At 44.5% G+C, this 18,868-nt stretch overlaps 1 protein-coding gene across 2 annotated transcripts in view; it reads right to left on the bottom strand.

Annotated features, from left to right (window-relative positions):
• The window catches only part of LOC139549613 (rho guanine nucleotide exchange factor TIAM1-like), a 138,849-nt gene that overhangs the window by 3,372 nt on the left and 116,609 nt on the right, over window positions 1-18,868 (bottom strand). For both annotated transcript variants that reach the window (XM_071360271.1, XM_071360270.1), the window contains 10 exons: window positions 18,392-18,517; window positions 16,339-16,447; window positions 12,869-13,048; window positions 12,617-12,735; window positions 9,399-9,507; window positions 8,927-8,985; window positions 5,703-5,811; window positions 3,283-3,370; window positions 754-926; window positions 1-529 (listed from right to left, as the gene is read on the bottom strand). The exon at window positions 1-529 is cut by the window's left edge. In XM_071360271.1, coding sequence (XP_071216372.1) covers window positions 1-529; window positions 754-926; window positions 3,283-3,370; window positions 5,703-5,811; window positions 8,927-8,985; window positions 9,399-9,507; window positions 12,617-12,735; window positions 12,869-13,048; window positions 16,339-16,447; window positions 18,392-18,517 — 1,601 coding nt within the window. The remainder of the gene's footprint in view (window positions 530-753; window positions 927-3,282; window positions 3,371-5,702; window positions 5,812-8,926; window positions 8,986-9,398; window positions 9,508-12,616; window positions 12,736-12,868; window positions 13,049-16,338; window positions 16,448-18,391; window positions 18,518-18,868) is intronic.

The raw sequence follows: 18,868 nt of genomic DNA, 5'->3' as shown, positions 1-18,868 counted from the left end.
ATGTCCTCACCTTCCTCCCTAGGCCCCTGGTCATCCACACTCATCCCAGCTAGGTCACACTGCTTCCCCAGGTGGGAAAGTCTCATCCCTGGGGTGGTGGTTTCCATGGCTCCCTGGGGCTGGCCTTCCTCTCCCAGGGACAGGGCAACTACAGGCCCCTCTAGGTCTGTGTTGGACAGTGATTCAGTGGATGGTCCTCTGACAGACAGGCACAAATCCTCATCACCACTAAGGATCTCTGTTTGTTTCACGTCTCCTCCTCCTTTCACCTCCTTCTGCGCCTCCTGCTCCTCCTCGTAGCGCTCCAGGTCAAACTGCTCCTCCACCCAGCGGTCTGTATCCCCTGCCTGCACCTCGCCCCGTTCCTTTCCCTGTCCTTCCCTTTGTCCCTGTCCCTCAGGCTCTTCAGGGGACAGTGGAGACAGAGGGGACTCCTGGTCCGGCTCGCCGTCGAAGACGATGTCCGTGTCGATGGTGAAACGGTTCCTCACCAGTTTCCTCCGGCCCAGGGTCCTCGCCGGGTCTGACACTGCAGAGGAAAGAGAAACAGACATCAAGGTTTCAGTGGGAATGAATGGATTAGATAACAACGTCAATAGATGACATATAAAATATACACCACGTAAGCTAGCTGTTAGCAGTTACCTGCTTTAAAAGACACTGACACATGCAACACACACAACCAACAATCCCATCCCCCACAATCCCATCCCACCCCCCCACACGCCTCTCCCCCCTCCCGACATCACCTACCTGCTCTGTTCATGGCAGGTCTGGCTCCCTTCAAGGCACAGAGGCGTTTGCCTCCGAAGGGGACATACTGCTGGTTGAGAGGTAGAGACTCTGTCTTCATCAGTTGACGTCGTTGTTTATCTCTTAAGATGGAGTGGACTGTCTTCAGGAAGTCCTTCTTACTGTCCACAGAACTGGACGAAAGAGAGATTTGAAAAGATTTGGCACGGGTTCCCAGATCCTCAAAAAGTTATACACCTGCACCATCGGAGAGAGCATCCAGACCGGTTGCATCACCGCCTGGTATGGCAACTGCTCGGCATCCGACCGTAAGATGCTACAGAGGGTAGTGCGTACGGCCCAGTGCATCACTGGAGCAGGGCTTCCTGCCATCGAGGACCTCTATACTAGGTGGTGTCAGAGGAACCCAAGTCATATAGTGTTCTCTCTGCTACAGCACGGCAAGCGGTACCGGAGCACCAAGTCTAGGTCCAAAAGGCTCCTTAACAGCTTCTAACTTCAGCCATAAGACTGATGAACAATTAATCAAATGGCCACCAGACTATTTACATTGACACTCCCCCCTTTGTTTTTACACTGCTGCTACTCTTTGTTTATTATCTACGCATAGTCATTCTACCCCTACCTACATGTTACCTGGACTAACCTGTACCCCCTGTATATAGCCTCATTACTAACCTGTACCCCCCCACACTGACTCGGTACCCCCTGTATATAGCCTCATTACTAACCTGTACCCCCTGTATATAGCCTCATTACTAACCTGTACCCCCTGTATATAGCCTCATTACTAACCTGTACCCCCTGTATATAGCCTCATTACTAACCTGTACCCCCTGTATATAGCCTCATTACTAACCTGTACCCCCCCCACACTGACTCGGTACCCCCTGTATATAGCCTCATTACTAACCTGTACCCCCTGTATATAGCCTCATTACTAACCTGTACCCCCTGTATAAAGCCTCATTACTAACCTGTATCCCTACACACTGACTCGGTACCCCCTGTATAAAGCCTCATTACTAACCTGTACCCCCCCACACTGACTCGGTACCGCCTGTATATAGCCTCATTACTAACCTGTACCCCCCCACACTGACTCGGTACCCCCTGTATAAAGCCTCATTACTAACCTGTACCCCCCCCACACTGACTCGGTACCCCCTGTATAAAGCCTCATTACTAACCTGTACCCCCCCACACTGACTCGGTACCCCCTGTATAAAGCCTCATTACTAACCTGTACCCCCCCCACACTGACTCGGTACCCCCTGTATAAAGCCTCATTACTAACCTGTACCCCCCCCCACACTGACTCGGTACCCCCTGTATAAAGCCTCATTACTAACCTGTACCCCCCCACACTGACTCGGTACCGCCTGTATATAGCCTCATTACTAACCTGTACCCCCCCACACTGACTCGGTACCCCCTGTATAAAGCCTCATTACTAACCTGTACCCCCCCCACACTGACTCGGTACCCCCTGTATAAAGCCTCATTACTAACCTGTACCCCCCCACACTGACTCGGTACCCCCTGTATAAAGCCTCATTACTAACCTGTACCCCCCCCACACTGACTCGGTACCCCCTGTATAAAGCCTCATTACTAACCTGTACCCCCCCCACACTGACTCGGTACCCCCTGTATAAAGCCTCATTACTAACCTGTACCCCCCCCCACACTGACTCGGTACCCCCTGTATAAAGCCTCATTACTAACCTGTACCCCCCCACACTGACTCGGTACCGCCTGTATATAGCCTCATTACTAACCTGTACCCCCCCACACTGACTCGGTACCCCCTGTATAAAGCCTCATTACTAACCTGTACCCCCCCCACACTGACTCGGTACCCCCTGTATAAAGCCTCATTACTAACCTGTACCCCCCCACACTGACTCGGTACCCCCTGTATAAAGCCTCATTACTAACCTGTACCCCCCCCACACTGACTCGGTACCCCCTGTATAAAGCCTCATTACTAACCTGTACCCCCCCACACTGACTCGGTACCCCCTGTATAAAGCCTCATTACTAACCTGTACCCCCCCACACTGACTCGGTACCCCCTGTATAAAGCCTTGTTATTTTATTATGCTACTTTTTATTGAAATGTTTTACTTTTTTACTTTCTCAACTTTATTTCTTGACCTGCACTTTTGGTTAAGGGCTTGTAGGTAATCATTTCACGGTAAGGAAATTATTACCTGTTGTATTCGGCGCATATGACAAATAAAATTGGATTTGATTGGTTTCATTTGTTGGATAATTAAAACATTCTCAGATGGTTAAGACATATATTGGTCAACAGCCACAGCATTAATCAGCATCAAGGAGCTTCCCCTCCTACTACAGCGCTTTGGGCATCTGAAAAGGCGCTATATTAATTCATTAATTAAATATAAAAAACATTTAAACGATTAAAAGATATTGAGGGTGGTTCCAAAATAAATCTGTGACTTTATGACGTTGTTGTCTTCAGTCAGGACCGATAAACATCAGTTGGGTCAGGAGGCTCACCTGCAGCACAGGTGGAATGTCCTCTCCGGCCGTCCTTCTGACTCGGACTTGACGTGGACGATCTCACACACGGCAGAGCCCTCTCCGTCTGCATGGCGCGCGCGCACACGCACACGCACACGCACACACACACACACACACAGTTATAACCTCACGTACAGAACAACTCATTTGTAGTCACTGACTATCTATCTCACTCCATCATGTCTATTCAGACAGAGAAGAACATTACAAAGAACATCAGGTCTATTCAGACAGAGAAGAACATTACAAAGAACATCATGTCTATTCAGACAGAGAAGAACATTACAAAGAACATCAGGTCTATTCAGACAGAGAAGAACATTACAAAGAACATCAGGTCTATTCAGACAGAGAAGAATATTACAAAGAACATCAGGTCTATTCAGACAGAGAAGAACATTACAAAGAACATCATGTCTATTCAGACAGAGAAGAACATTACAAAGAACATCAGGTCTATTCAGACAGAGAAGAATATTACAAAGAACATCATGTCTATTCAGACAGAGAAGAACATTACAAAAAACATAATGTTGGGACTCAGACAGAGAAGGACATTACAAAGTCAATACAGGAATGTTTGAGTCTTTAGAGTGTCACTCAAGCCTCTGCCAAATGACTCAAATAATGCATTAATAAACTGTAAATGTATTTCAGGATTCATCAGCATGGCTGAGTGTACTGTACCTTGGTTATTGAGGGCTCTATATTAAACTGTACCTTGGTTATAGAGGGCTCTATATTGAACTGTACCTTGGTTATTGAGGGCTCTATATTAAACTGTACCTTGGTTATAGAGGGCTCTATACTGTACCTTGGTTATTGAGGGCTCTATATTAAACTGTACCTTGGTTATAGAGGGCTCTATATTACACTGTACCTTGGTTATAGAGGTCTCTATATTACACTGTACCTTGGTTATAGAGGGCTCTATATTGAACTGTACCTTGGTTATTGAGGGCTCTATACTGTACCTTGGTTATTGAGGGCTCTATATTAAACTGTACCTTGGTTATAGAGGGCTCTATATTACACTGTACCTTGGTTATAGAGGTCTCTATATTACACTGTACCTTGGTTATAGAGGGCTCTATATTGAACTGTACCTTGGTTATTGAGGGCTCTATACTAAACTGTACCTTGGTTATAGAGGTCTCTATATTACACTGTACCTTGGTTATAGAGGGCTCTATACTAAACTGTACCTTGGTTATAGAGGACTCTGTACTGTACCTTGGTTATTGAGGGCTCTATACTGTACCTTGGTTATTGAGGGCTCTGTACTGTACCTTGGTTATAGAGGGCTCTATATTAAACTGTATCTTGGTTATTGAGGGCTCTATATTAAACTGTACCTTGATTATTGAGGGCTCTATATTAAACTGTACCTTGATTATTGAGGGCTCTATACTAAACTGTACCTTGGTTATTGAGGGCTCTGTACTGTACCTTGGTTATTGAGGGCTATATATTAAACTGTACCTTGGTTATTGAGGGCTCTATATTAAACTGTATCTTGGTTATTGAGGGCTATATATTAAACTGTACCTTGGTTATTGAGGGCTCTATATTAAACTGTACCTTGGTTATTGAGGGCTCTATATTGAACTGTACCTTGGTTATTGAGGGCTCTATACTGTACCTTGGTTATTGAGGGCTCTATATTGAACTGTACCTTGGTTATTGAGGGCTCTGTACTATACCTTGGTTATAGAGGGCTCTATATTAAACTGTACCTTGGTTAATGAGGGCTATATATTAAACTGTACCTTGGTTATTGAGGGCTCTATATTGAACTGTACCTTGGTTATAGAGGGCTCTATATTAAACTGTACCTTGGTTATAGAGGTCTCTATATTAAACTGTACCTTGGTTATTGAGGGCTCTATATTAAACTGTACCTTGGTTATAGAGGGCTCTATATTAAACTGTACCTTGGTTAATGAGGGCTCTATATTAAACTGTACCTTGGTTATAGAGGGCTCTATATTAAACTGTACCTTGGTTATAGAGGTCTCTATATTAAACTGTACCTTGGTTATTGAGGGCTCTATATTAAACTGTACCTTGGTTATAGAGGGCTCTATATTAAACTGTACCTTGGTTAATGAGGGCTCTATATTAAACTGTACCTTGGTTATAGAGGTCTCTATATTAAACTGTACCTTGGTTATTGAGGGCTCTATATTAAACTGTACCTTGGTTATAGAGGGCTCTATATTAAACTGTACCTTGGTTAATGAGGGCTCTATATTAAACTGTACCTTGGTTAATGAGGGCTCTATATTAAACTGTACCTTGGTTAATGAGGGCTCTATATTAAACTGTACCTTGGTTAATGAGGGCTCTATATTAAACTGTACCTTGGTTATTGAGGGCTCTATACTAAACTGTACCTTGGTTATTGAGGGCTCGGACTTGGAGGGTGTCTGTGGAGATCATGTGACGGAAGCGGAATGGGTCCTTGTCTTCAGACGAGACTGACGACACTCGATGGGAGCCACCCTGAGAGACACACAGACAGACCTTAGATACCCCCCCAACAGACAGATACGGCCCCCCAACAGACAGATACGGCCCCCCAACAGACAATGGACTAGGTATGGAAGGTACCACTGGAATAGGTATGGAAGGTAACACTGGACTAGGTATGGAAGGTACCACTGGACTAGGTACGGAAGGTACCACTGGACTAGGTATGGAAGGTACCACTGGACTAGGTATGGAAGGTACCACTGGACTAGTTATGGAAGGTAACACTGGACTAGTTATGGAAGACACCACTGGACTAGGTATGGAAGGTAACACTGGACTAGTTATGGAAGATAACACTGACCCACTGGACTAGGTATGGAAGGTACCACTGACCCACTGGACTAGGTATGGAAGGTAACACTGGACTAGTTATGGAAGGTACCACAGGACTAGTTATGGAAGGTAACACTGAACTAGATATGGAAGGTACCACTGACCCACTGGACTAGGTATGGAAGGTACCACTGGACTAGTTATGGAAGGTACCACTGGACTAGTTATGGAAGGTACCACTGGACTAGGTATGGAAGGTACCACTGGACTAGGTATGGAAGGTACCACTGGACTAGGTATGGAAGGTACCACTGGACTAGTTATGGAAGGTACCACTGGACTAGTTATGGAAGGTACCACTGACCCAGTGGACTAGGAATGGAAGGTAACACTGGACTAGGTATGGAATGGACCACTGGACTAGGTATGGAAGGTACCACTGGACTAGTTATGGAAGGTACCACTGGACTAGTTATGGAAGGTAACACTGGACTAGTTATGGAAGGTACCACTGACCCACTGGACTAGTTATGGAAGGTAACACTGGACTAGTTATGGAAGGTACCACTGGACTAGTTATGGAAGGTACCACTGGACTAGGTATGGAAGGTACCATTGGACTAGGTATGGAAGGTACCACTGGACTAGTTATGGAAGGTAACACTGGACTAGTTATGGAAGGTACCACTGGACTAGTTATGGAAGGTACCACTGGACTAGGTATGGAAGGTACCACTGGACTAGGTATGGAAGGTACCACTGGACTAGTTATGGAAGGTAACACTGAACTAGGTATGGAAGGTACCACTGACCCACTGGACTAGGTATGGAAGGTACTACTGGACTAGGTATGGCAGGTACCACTGGACTAGTTATGGAAGGTACCACTGGACTAGTTATGGAAGGTACCACTGACCCAGTGGACTAGGTATGGAAGGTAACACTGGACTAGGTATGGAAGGTACCACTGGACTAGGTATGGAAGGTACCACTGGACTAGTTATGGAAGGTACCACTGGACTAGGTATGGAAGGTAACACTGGACTAGGTATGGAAGGTAACACTGGACTAGTTATGGAAGGTACCACTGGACTAGGTATGGAAGGTACCACTGGACTAGTTATGGAAGGTACCACTGACCCAGTGGACTAGTTATGGAAGGTAACACTGGACTAGGTATGGAAGGTACCACTGGACTAGTTATGGAAGGTAACACTGGACTAGGTATGGAAGGTACCACTGGACTAGGTATGGAAGGTACCACTGGACTAGTTATGGAAGGTAACACTGGACTAGTTATGGAAGGTACCACTGGACTAGTTATGGAAGGTAACACTGGACTAGGTATGGAAGGTAACACTGACCCACTGGGCTAGGTATGGAAGGTACCACTGGACTAGTTATGGAAGGTACCACTGGACTAGTTATGGAAGGTAACACTGGACTAGGTATGGAAGGTACCACTGGACTAGATATGGAAGGTAACACTGGACTAGTTATGGAAGGTACCACTGGACTAGTTATGGAAGGTACCACTGGACTAGGTATGGAAGGTACCACTGGACTAGTTATGGAAGGTACCACTGGACTAGTTATGGAAGGTAACACTGGACTAGTTATGGAAGGTAACACTGGACTAGGTATGGAAGATACCACTGGACTAGTTATGGAAGGTACCACTGACCCAGTGGACTAGTTATGGAAGGTAACACTGGACTAGGTATGGAAGGTACCACTGACCCAGTGGACTAGTTATGGAAGGTACCACTGGACTAGGTATGGAAGGTACCACTGGACTAGTTATGGAAGGTAACACTGGACTAGGTCTGGAAGGTACCACTGACCCACTGGACTAGGTATGGAAGGTACCACTGGACTAGATATGGAAGGTACCACTGACCCAGAGGACTAGGTATGGAAGGTACCACTGGACTAGTTATGGAAGGTACCACTGGACTAGGTATGGAAGGTACCACTGGACTAGGTATGGAAGGTACCACTGGACTAGATATGGAAGGTACCACTGACCCAGAGGACTAGGTATGGAAGGTACCACTGGACTAGGTATGGAAGGTAACACTGACCCACTGGGCTAGGTATGGAAGGTACCACTGGACTAGTTATGGAAGGTAACACTGGACTAGTTATGGAAGGTAACACTGGACTAGGTATGGAAGATACCACTGGACTAGTTATGGAAGGTACCACTGACCCAGTGGACTAGTTATGGAAGGTAACACTGGACTAGGTATGGAAGGTACCACTGACCCAGTGGACTAGTTATGGAAGGTACCACTGGACTAGGTATGGAAGGTACCACTGGACTAGTTATGGAAGGTAACACTGGACTAGGTATGGAAGGTAACACTGACCCACTGGGCTAGGTATGGAAGGTACCACTGGACTAGTTATGGAAGGTAACACTGGACTAGTTATGGAAGGTAACACTGGACTAGTTATGGAAGGTACCACTGACCCAGTGGACTAGTTATGGAAGGTAACACTGGACTAGGTATGGAAGGTACCACTGACCCAGTGGACTAGTTATGGAAGGTACCACTGGACTAGGTATGGAAGGTACCACTGGACTAGTTATGGAAGGTAACACTGGACTAGGTATGGAAGGTAACACTGGACTAGTTATGGAAGGTAACACTGGACTAGGTATGGAAGGTAACACTGGACTAGGTATGGAAGTGGTGCTTCAACAAAGCCAAATAAATTAGAACCACTTGATGGACATGGAATATCACTGGTAGGATTCAGAGAAACTATGGTTGAACGTTTTGTTGTGTTAAGAGATGGAACTTACCATTTTCTTCTTCTGCTTGGACCCATCCTTACACACAAACACCACGGCTGTTCTGAAGACTGAAACATGAACAGGGTGATGAAAAAGGGGTTAGCAGAAAGATTTCAGTGTCTATGTAATACGTTTCAAATACATTAATAAACTACCATAATCCAGTATTATGTTAATTGGAGTGATCAGGCTTGCACTCAGTCCCAAATGGGCTGTGGTCAAAAATAGTGCACTATAACAGGAATAGGGGACACAGTCTATGTCATTACACAGAGTGGTACATGTATCCTTATGTAACAGATAGCCAGCTTCAGAGTGATCTAGAGAAGGTTCTAAGTAGCTTTGTCCTGTTCTAGAACTAGAACCCCATGAGCTACATGGTTCTGAGAGCTACATGGTTCTGAGAGCTACATGGTTCTGAGAGCTACATGGTTCTGAGAAAGCCATATCAGATGCACACTAGGTATTGTCCTTAACGTACTGAATGCAGCCAGTTGGGGGTCTTTCTTCCATTTGCCCAGGGAGGAGGGAGGGTTGATCCAGGCTACGCTGGTGTGGAGCAGCAAGTCACCCATCGACAGATCGGCAACCTAGAACACACACCACAACCATGTTACACCACAACCATGTTACACCACAACCATGTTACACCCATGTTACAACACAACCATGTTACACCCATGTTACAACACAACCATGTTACAACACAACCATGTTACAACACAACCATGTTACAACACAACCATGTTACAACACAACCATGTTACACCCATGTTACACCACAACCATGTTACACCACAACCATGTTACAACACAACCATGTTACACCACAACCATGTTACACCCATGTTACAACACAACAATATTACAACCATGTTACAACACAGCCATGTTACAACACAGCCATGTTACAACACAACCATGTTACACCACAACCATGTTACAACACAACCATGTTACACCACAGCCATGTTACACCCATGTTACAACACAACAATATTACAACCATGTTACAACACAACCATGTTACACCACAGCCATGTTACACCCATGTTACAACACAACCATGTATCAACACAGCCATGTTACAACACAACCATGTTACAACACAACCATGTTACAACACAACCATGTTACACCACAACCATGTTACACCCATGTTACAACACAACAATATTACAACCATGTTACAACACAACCATGTTACAACACAGCCATGTTACAACCATGTTACAACCATGTTACAACACAGCCATGTTACAACAATGTTACAACCATGTTACAACACAGCCATGTTACAACACAGCCATGTTACAACACAACCATGTTACAACACAGCCATGTTACAACACAACCATGTTACAACACAACCATGTTACAACACAACCATGTTACAACACAACCATGTTACAACACAGCCATGTTACACCCATGTTACAACACACCCATGTTACACCACAACCATGTTACACCCATGTTACAACACAGCCATGTTACAACACAGCCATGTTACAACACAGCCATGTTACAACACAACAATATTACAACCATGTTACAACACAACCATGTTACAACACAACCATGTTACAATCATGTTACAACACAACCATGTTACAACACAGCCATGGTACAACCACGTTACAACCATGTTACAACCATGTTACAACCATGTTACAACACAGCCATGGTACAACCACGTTACAACCATGTTACAACCATGTTACACCACAACCATGTTACACCACAACCATGTTACAACACAGCCATGTTACACCCATGTTACAACACAGCCATGTTACAACACAGCCATGTTACAACACAGCCATGTTACAACACAACCATGTTACAACACAACCATGTTACAACACAGCCATGTTACAACCATGTTACAACACAGCCATGTTACAACACAGCCATGTTACAGCACAGCCATGTTACAACACAGCCATGTTACAACACAGCCATGTTACAGCCATGTTACAACACAACCATGTTACAACCATGTTACAACACAGCCATGTTACAACACAGCCATGTTACAACACAGCCATGTTACAACACAGCCATGTTACAACCATGTTACAACACAACCATGTTACAACCATGTTACAACACAGCCATGTTACAACACAGCCATGTTACAACACAGCCATGTTACAACACAGCCATGTTACAACCATGTTACAACACAACCATGTTACAACCATGTTACAACACAGCCATGTTACAACACAGCCATGTTACAACCATGTTACAACACAACCATGTTACAGCCATGTTACAACACAGCCATGTTACAACCATGTTACAACACAACCATGTTACAACCATGTTACAACACAGCCATGTTACACCACAGCCATGTTACAACACAGCCATGTTACACCACAGCCATGTTACAACACAGCCATGTTACAGCCATGTTACAACACAGCCATGTTACAGCCATGTTACAACACAGCCATGTTACAGCCATGTTACAACACAGCCATGTTACACCACAGCCATGTTACAACACAACCATATTATAACTATGTTACAACACAACCATGTTACATTAACAACACACCAATGTTACAGCAATGCAATCCCTCAACATACTCCCATACCTATTCCCTATTTAGTGCACTACTTTAGACCAGAGCTATGGCACCCTATTCCCTATTTAGCGCACTACTTTAGACCAGAGCTATGGCACCCTATTCCCTATTTAGCGCACTACTTTAGACCAGAGCTATGGCACCCTATTCCCTATTTAGCGCAGTACTTTAGACCAGAGCTATGGCCCTTTTCAAAATAAGTAGTGTGTAGCAAATAGGGTGTAATATGAACCACACAGCCACTGATACCACAGACACACCTGGAGAACATGAGGAGACTTCCAACAACACTGTACCTCTGTCTTGATACCACAGAACATAAGGAGACTTCCAACAACACTGCACCTCTGTCTTGATACCACAGAACATGAGACAACACTGCACCTCTGTCTTGATACCACAGAACATAAGGAGACTTCCAACAACACTGTACCTCTGTCTTGATACCACAGAACATAAGGAGACTTCCAACAACACTGTACCTCTGTCTTGATACCACAGAACATGAGGAGACTTCCAACAACACTGCACCTCTGTCTTGATACCACAGAACATAAGGAGACTTCCAACAACACTGTACCTCTGTCTTGATACCATAGAACATGAGACAACACTGTACCTCTGTCTTGATACCACAGAACATGAGGAGTCTTCCAACAACACTGTACCTCTGTCTTGATACCACAGAACATAAGGAGACTTCCAACAACACTGTACCTCTGTCTTGATACCACAGAACATGAGACAACACTGTACCTCTGTCTTGATACCACAGAACATGAGGAGACTTCCAACAACACTGTACCTCTGTCTTGATACCACAGAACATAAGGAGACTTCCAACAACACTGTACCTCTGTCTTGATACCACAGAACATGAGGAGACTTCCAACAACACTGTACCTCTGTCTTGATACCACAGAACATGAGGAGACTTCCAACAACACTGTACCTCTGTCTTGATACCACAGAACATGAGGAGACTTCCAACAACACTGTACCTCTGTCTTGATACCACAGACCATGAGGAGACTTCCAACAACACTGTACCTCTGTCTTGATACCACAGAACACGAGGAGACTTCCAACAACAACGCACCTCTTTTTTGTCTCCACTCTGCTCCGCTATGAGCTGGTCAAACACCAACCCAAACTCCTCGTGGATCTTCTGCATCTCATTGATGTGACTGGCCACCTTGTTCATGGCCTTCATAGCAACTGGACAGGATGTAGAGAGAAGAGGAACAATATTTTACTAAACCTAACCCTTCTGCATCCCATTCATTTAAAAAAATAAGATTTAAAAAATGTAGATTTTATTGTCACATATATCCCCCCCTCCCTCCCTTACCATTCAAGTGATAGTGTTCCTCACTGTCGGGGTCAGTCAGTGAGTACAGCTCTCTCAGTAGTAGTGGGTACTTCAGGACTCTCTGGATGGGTTTGATCAGGTAGGACTCCAGGGTTGAGGAGTGTTGCTGTTTAGGGTTCCTCTCTTCCAGAAACGCCTTGAAGTCTGCATCGGTCTTAGCTAGATGCAATGAGAGGGGATAGAGGGGGGGTTTAGACACGTAACCTCCAGACGTTTCAGAAGAGCTGGACAATGAAATAAGATCCAACATAAAGGAGGCCCCTGACTGTCTGCTGGTACCATACTGTTATGATCCAACATAAAGGAGGCCCCTGACTGTCTGCTGGTACCATACTGTTATGATCCAACATAAAGGAGGCCCCTGACTGTCTGCTGGTACCATACTGTTATGATCCAACATAAAGGAGGCCCCTGACTGTCTGCTGGTACCATACTGTTATGATCCAACATAAAGGAGGCCCCTGACTGTCTTCTGGTACCATACTGTTATGATCCAACATAAAGGAGGCCCCTGACTGTCTGCTGGTACCATACTGTTATGATCCAACATAAAGGAGGCCCCTGACTGCTGTTACCATACTGTTATGATCCAACATACGTTTCTGTCTTAGCTGGAAGCAGAGGAGAGTTTAATATACAGCCAAACGTTTCTGTCTTAGCTGGAAGCAGAGGAGAGTTTAATATACAGCCAAACGTTTCTGTCTTAGCTGGAAGCAGAGGAGAGTTTAATATACAGCCAAACGTTTCTGTCTTAGCTGGAAGCAGAGGAGAGTTTAATATACAGCTGAACGTTTCTGTCTTAGCTGGAAGCAGAGGAGAGTTTAATATACAGCTGAACGTTTCTGTCTTAGCTGGAAGCAGAGGAGAGTTTAATATACAGCTGAACGTTTCTGTCTTAGCTGGAAGCAGAGGAGAGTTTAATATACAGCTGAACGTTTCTGTCTTAGCTGGAAGCAGAGGAGAGTTTAATATACAGCTGAACGTTTCTGTCTTAGCTGGAAGCAGAGGAGAGTTTAATATACAGCCAAACGTTTCTGTCTTAGCTGGAAGCAGAGGAGAGTTTAATATACAGCCAAACGTTTCTGTCTTAGCTGGAAGCAGAGGAGAGTTTAATATACAGCCAAACGTTTCTGTCTTAGCTGGAAGCAGAGGAGAGTTTAATATACAGCCGAACGTTTCTGTCTTAGCTGGAAGCAGAGGAGAGTTTAATATACAGCCAAACATTTCTGTCTGAGCTGGAAGCAGAGGAGAGTTTAATATACAGCCGAACGTTTCTGTCTTAGCTGGAAGCAGAGGAGAGTTTAATATACAGCCGAACGTTTCTGCCTTAGCTGGAAGCAGAGGAGAGTTTAATATACAGCCAAATGTTTCACGGGAGCTGGACCTCTGTCTGAAAAAGTTATATGACCGAAACATCACTCTGTTTTTAATGGATTCGGGGCTCCAATAATAATGTGTGAGGTACAGTTTGGGGGTAGTCAAGGAACAGAGTTGAGCAACACTGTCCTAAGAAACACATTCTGTTGTTGCTATGAAGAGGTCATTCAACACTGTCCTAAGAAATACATTCTGTTGTTGCTATGAAGAGGTCATTCAACACTGTCCTAAGAAACACATTCTGTTGTTGCTATGAAGAGGTCATTCAACACTGTCCTAAGAAACACATTCTGTTGTTGCTATGAAGAGGTCATTCAACACTGTCCTAAGAAACACATTCTGTTGTTGCTATGAAGAGGTCATTCAACACTGTCCTAAGAAATACATTCTGTTGTTGCTATGAAGAGGTCATTCAACACTGTCCTAAGAAATACATTCTGTTGTTGCTATGAAGAGGTCATTCAACACTGTCCTAAGAAATACATTCTGTTGTTGCTATGAAGAGGTCATTCAACACTGTCCTAAGAAATACATTCTGTTGTTGCTATGAAGAGGTCATTCAACACTGTCCTAAGAAACACATTCTGTTGTTGCTATGAAGAGGTCATTCAACACTGTCCTAAGAAACACATTCTGTTGTTGCTATGAAGAGGTCATTCAACACTGTCCTAAGAAATACATTCTGTTGTTGCTATGAAGAGGTCATTCAACACTGTCCTAAGAAATACATTCTGTTGTTGCTATGAAGAGGTCATTCAACACTGTCCTAAGAAACACATTCTGTTGTTGCTATGAAGAGGTCATTCAACACTGTCCTAAGAAATACATTCTGTTGTTGCTATGAAGAGGTCATTCAACACTGTCCTAAGAAATACATTCTGTTGTTGCTATGAAGAGGTCATTCAACACGGAGGAAATAAACCACTCACGGATTTTTATCATGAGACAAATGTAGACTTTAAAACAGTTACGGAGTTTAATGGCTGTGATAGGAGAAAACTGAGGACGGATCAACAACATGGTAGTTACTCCACAATGCTAACTTAATTGACAGAGTGAAAAGAAGGAAGCCTGTACAGAATAAAAAATATTCCAACAAGCAAAAAATGTGGCAGAGAAATTCACTTTTTGTCCTGAATACAAGGTGTTATTTTTGGGGCAAATCCAATACATTACTGAGTACCACTCTCCATATTTTCAAGCATAGTGCTGGCTGCATCATGTTATGGATATGCTTGTAATCGTTAAGGACTGGGGAGTTTTTCAGGATAAAAAAATACATTTAATGGAGCTAAGCACAGGCAAAATCCTAGAGGAAAACCTGGTTCAGTCTGCTTTCCACCAGACACTGGGAGATGAATTCACCTTTCAGCAGGACAATAACCCAAAAACACAAGGTCAAATCTATACTGGCGTTGCTTACCAAGAGAACAGTGAATGTTCCTGAGTGGTCGAGTTACAGTTTTGAACTTAAATAAATCGGCTTGAAAATCTACGGCAAGACTTGAAAATGGTTGTCTGGCAATAACAATAACAATAACAATGGGAAAATGTTGCACAATCCAGGTGTGGAAAGCTCTTAGATACCAGAAAGACTCACAGCTGTAATCGCTGTCAAAGGTTTTCTAACATGCATTGACTCAAGGGCGTGAATACCTTATGTAAATGAGATATTTCTATACTCCATTTTGCACACATTGCTAAAAAAACATGTTTTCACTGTCATTAATGGAGTATTGTGTGTCGATGAGTGAAAGAGAGAAACATCTATGTAATCCATTTTTAATTCAGGCTGTAACACAACAACATGTGGAATAAGTCAAGGGGTGTGAATACTTTCTGAAGTCACTGTCCATAGGGACTGGTCAAAAGTAGGGCACTACGTAGGTAATACGCTGGCATGTGGGACACAAGCCCTCTGTAGTGCAGGGTGGAAAAGGTCGGGTCAGTGGAAACACCAGAGGTGCCAGGAAGGAATACTTCAGAGTCAAACTGTCATATAACACACCCTTTATGAGCAGCTAGGGGACACACACACACGAATACACGAATACAGGGTGTGTTTAACTCACCCTTTACGAGCACCTTGGGGACTTTGGTGTGGCTGGCGCAGAACGCGCTGTAGATCTTAAAACGGTCTGCATAGTACAGGAAGGACCCTCCTAGAGAGAAGAGGATTTTCTGAGGAGAGGAGAGAGTCGCGGTTACACAGTGTGTTTTGGTAGCGGCGGACAGTTAAAATGGTAGATGAAGGTTTGACAGTCTGTTGATAGATTTCTGTCCTCGTTCCAGGCAGGCTGTATATTTTGTCATTCCAGGCAGGCTGTATATTTTATCGTTCCAGGCAGGCTGTATATGTTGCCGATCCAGGCAGGCTGTATATTTTGCCAATCCAGGCAGGCTGTATATTTTGTCGTTCCAGGCAGGCTGTATATTTTGTCGTTCCAGGCAGGCTGTATATTGTGTCGTTCCAGGCAGGCTGTATATTTTATCGTTCCAGGCAGGCTGTATATTTTGCCGATCCAGGCAGGCTGTATATTTTGCCAATCCAGGCAGGCTGTATATTTTGTCAATCCAGGCAGGCTGTATATTTTGTCAATCCAGGCAGGCTGTATATTTTGTCGTTCCAGGCAGGCTGTATATTTTGTCGTTCCAGGCAGGCTGTATATGTTGCCGATCCAGGCAGGCTGTATATTTTGCCAATCCAGGCAGGCTGTATATTTTGTCAATCCAGGCAGGCTGTATATTTTATCGTTCCAGGCAGGCTGTATATGTTGCCGATCCAGGCAGGCTGTATATTTTGCCAATCCAGGCAGGCTGTATATTTTGTCAATCCAGGCAGGCTGTATATTTTGTCGTTCCAGGCAGGCTGTATATTTTATCGTTCCAGGCAGGCTGTATATGTTGCCGATCCAGGCAGGCTGTATATTTTATCGTTCCAGGCAGGCTGTATATGTTGCCGATCCAGGCAGGCTGTATATTTTGCCAATCCAGGCAGGCTGTATATTTTGTCAATCCAGGCAGGCTGTATATTTTGTCATTCCAGGCAGGCTGTATATTTTGTCGTTCCAGGCAGGCTGTATATTGTGTCGTTCCAGGCAGGCTGTATATTTTATCGTTCCAGGCAGGCTGTATATTTTATCGTTCCAGGCAGGCTGTATATTTTGCCGATCCAGGCAGGCTGTATATTTTATCGTTCCAGGCAGGCTGTATATGTTGCCGATCCAGGCAGGCTGTATATGTTGCCGATCCAGGCAGGCTGTATATTTTATCGTTCCAGGCAGGCTGTATATGTTGCCGATCCAGGCAGGCTGTATATTTTGCCAATCCAGGCAGGCTGTATATTTTGTCAATCCAGGCAGGCTGTATATTTTGTCATTCCAGGCAGGCTGTATATTTTGTCGTTCCAGGCAGGCTGTATATTGTGTCGTTCCAGGCAGGCTGTATATTTTATCGTTCCAGGCAGGCTGTATATTTTATCGTTCCAGGCAGGCTGTATATTTTGCCGATCCAGGCAGGCTGTATATTTTATCGTTCCAGGCAGGCTGTATATGTTGCCGATCCAGGCAGGCTGTATATTTTGCCAATCCAGGCAGGCTGTATATTTTGTCAATCCAGGCAGGCTGTATATTTTGTCATTCCAGGCAGGCTGTATATTTTGTCGTTCCAGGCAGGCTGTATATTGTGTCGTTCCAGGCAGGCTGTATATTTTATCGTTCCAGGCAGGCTGTATATTTTATCGTTCCAGGCAGGCTGTATATTTTGCCGATCCAGGCAGGCTGTATATTTTATCGTTCCAGGCAGGCTGTATATTTTGCCGATCCAGGCAGGCTGTATATTTTATCGTTCCAGGCAGGCTGTATATTTTGTCGTTCGAGGCAGGCTGTTATTTTGTCGTTCGAGGCAGGCTGTATACTTTGTCGTTCGAGGCAGGCTGTATATTTTGCCGATCCAGGCAGGCTGTATATTTTTAAATTCTAGGCAGTATGTTATTGTGTCGATCCAGGTAGGCTGCTATTTTGCCGATCCAGGCAGGCTGCTATTTTGCCGATCCAGGCAGGCTGCTATTTTGCCGATCCAGGCAGGCTGCTATTTTGTAATTCCAGGCAGGCTGTTATTTTGTACCTTGAACTGGTCCACACGCTCCAGCTTCTCCAGGTCTGGAACCAATCTGGTGCCGTCTTCTAGAGTCTTCAGGAATTCTACCTGGAACTGCACCATCTCAGGCAGGTTCCCAACCAGAATGTCCAGCTGGACAAAGGAAAGGAAAGGGAGGGAAATATATTATTTCACAATATATCAACAAATTACAACTCAAGTGCCCAATTACAGTGAGAGGGGGGGCTGCATCCCAAATGGCATCATATTCTCTCTATATAGTGCACTACTTTTGATGAGAGCTTTAAGAGCCCTGGTCAAAAGTAGTGCACTTCATAGGAGATTGGGAGCCATTTGGGCCGCAGGAGTGAGGGTGTTGAAGTGAGGCGATCCTATTAAAAGCACCAAAACCATCTGTGTTCCATCAACATCACAGTCTCACAGCCTTATAGTTATCCCTGTGTGTTCTCTCTTTTAAAACTCCTAGTCTCTCTTCCTCTCGCC

The sequence above is a fragment of the Salvelinus alpinus genome, chromosome 22 (genome assembly GCF_045679555.1).
Source record: "Salvelinus alpinus chromosome 22, SLU_Salpinus.1, whole genome shotgun sequence".
NCBI lineage: Eukaryota > Metazoa > Chordata > Actinopteri > Salmoniformes > Salmonidae > Salvelinus > Salvelinus alpinus.
Note: the sequence above shows the minus strand (reverse complement) of the source record. Positions and strands in the feature narration are given on the sequence as shown.